The sequence below is a fragment of the Mandrillus leucophaeus genome, unplaced genomic scaffold (assembly GCF_000951045.1).
Source record: "Mandrillus leucophaeus isolate KB7577 unplaced genomic scaffold, Mleu.le_1.0 Scaffold3, whole genome shotgun sequence".
Taxonomy (NCBI): Eukaryota; Metazoa; Chordata; class Mammalia; order Primates; family Cercopithecidae; genus Mandrillus; species Mandrillus leucophaeus.
This window is the reverse complement of record NW_012103142.1, coordinates 10,453,468-10,455,508: the sequence shown is the minus strand read 5'-3', so window position 1 is coordinate 10,455,508 and position 2,041 is coordinate 10,453,468. Positions and strand designations below refer to the sequence as shown.

The 2,041-nt window shown below is 39.1% G+C and overlaps 1 protein-coding gene across 1 annotated transcript in view; it reads right to left on the bottom strand.

Annotated features, from left to right (window-relative positions):
- UBR2 (ubiquitin protein ligase E3 component n-recognin 2) overlaps positions 1–2,041 on the bottom strand; it is a 135,689-nt gene that overhangs the window by 28,454 nt on the left and 105,194 nt on the right. The window contains exons 33-34 of the mRNA XM_011986898.1: positions 572–720; positions 98–153 (exon numbers count right to left, since the gene is read on the bottom strand). Of these exons, the coding sequence (XP_011842288.1) occupies positions 98–153; positions 572–720 (205 nt within the window). The remainder of the gene's footprint in view (positions 1–97; positions 154–571; positions 721–2,041) is intronic.

Genomic DNA, 2,041 nt, shown 5'->3' with positions numbered 1-2,041 from the left:
GAATGTAGTAACTACTGCAGATCCGTAAGATTAAAAGAAGCAGAACCACCTAATTTCCATGCCCCCCTTTCATGAACTGAATAAACTGAGAACTTACCAGTCTGCAAGGTAAAGGACCAAACAATGGTTTATCTTCATCACTCAAAATTCTTTCTACAGATTAAAGATGGTTAAAATGGTAAATGTTATGTTATGAATATTTTAATACAATTTTTTAAAAAAGGTTAAAAAATCCCCAATTCTACAGAAAGTACAATATTGTCAAGTTTCAGAATCTTCAAAGTCATTTCACAAGAATTACATTTGGTTACAAAGTAAAAATGAACAGCACATTCCTTCAACTGACAAGAAGCTATAATCACCACCAAGAGTTCTCTTGTTGCTGTGGTTAATTTATGAACTATCAATCTAGTATTTTGTCAGTACACTACATTTCTTGCTTTTAAGTCTTTTTATTATTTCTTCACGTTGTTACCCACTTTAAACATTTCATTTAAAAAACAAGATTCTACACCTAATTCATATCAACAAATGCTTGTGATATACAGAGAAACAGCTGTCAATCCCTCACCTATGCTTTGGATGGTGTATGCACAGCTACCCCAACACATTATGGGAACACGAGGATCCTCTTCATTGGGATGAACCTTTAGTCCCACCTTGTAGGTAGCAGTTCCAAATGTCGTTAGCATTTCTTTTATGCTCTCGGAATAAGGGTTCCTGAAGTAAACATGTATAAAATTAGCTCAGAGTCATATACCAAGAAATGTCATAGAAAATGTGCACATATCAAATGGTTCAGTTTCTTAACAGCTCTTTGCTACATTGAAATTGAACCACTTCACATATATCCAGAGATAATTGTATGCAAAGTGATCAGAGATAATGCAAACTGCCCCTGCTCAAGAGGAGTTACTCTTTGATTTAGCAGGGGTGAGGCACAGGGCTGAAAACAGGGTGCTGGGCAAAAGCCTACATACTACACAGTGAGATCCTTGACCCTGTTTCCCATCCTGAGAACAGCAGCAATGTATACCCACTGCCACAGAGATTAGTTTTTCCAGTGAACAATCCTCAGGGGAAAGTTGTTTTTACACACTGACATTTAGGGGTCACCAAGTAAAAGACTGGAGGTGTCCTGATCACCTAACTGTGAGGCTTACAAGTCAGCAAGCTCCACCTGTCCACCAGGTATCCTTATGCTTAGTTATCCAAGGACTAATAAACATTTAAGGAAAGCATCAAAGAGATAAACCAAAACAAAGAAGCGGAGAAACAGAACTCAGGGAAAACAGAGACAACATCGAAAGCAAAAAACTTTTAAGAAAATTAGGGTATCAGTTCAATAGGGGCAATAGTGAGCTAACAGATCTACCTCAAAGAACAAAATCCAAGAGAAAATTATTTAAGAAACGACATAAAAAATTCTCAGAAATGAAGGACATGAATGTTCAGATTCAAGAGGTTTATTGAATGCCTAGCAAAATGAATAGAGAGAGTCATATACCAAGAAATATCATAAAAAATTTCAGAACACTGAAGAGATAAAGAGAATATCTTACAGTTTTCAGAAGTAACAGAGTTACAAGCCCGGGTGCGGTGGCTCACGCATGCCTAGCATTTCAGGAGGCCAAGATGGGTGAATCACTTGAGGTCAGGAGTTTGAGACCAGCCTGGCCAACATGGTGAAACCCTGTCTTTACTAAAAATACAAAAAATGAGTGGGGCATGGTGGCACGTGCCTGTAGTCCCAGCTACTTGGGAGGCTGAGGCACGAGAATCCCTTGAACCTGGGTGGCAGAGGTTGCAGTGAGCTGAGATTGTGCCACTGCACTCCATCCTGGGTGACAAGAACGATACTCTGTCTCAAAAAAGAAGAAGAAAAAAAAAAGAAGTAATAGAGTTATAAAGGAACCAGGCTTGGTGGCTCACACCTGTAATCCCAACTACTCAGGAGGCTGAGGTGGAAGGATCACCTGAGCCCAGGAGTTCAAGGCCAACCTGGACAACATAGAACTCGTCTCTAAAAAAGTTAAAAAAA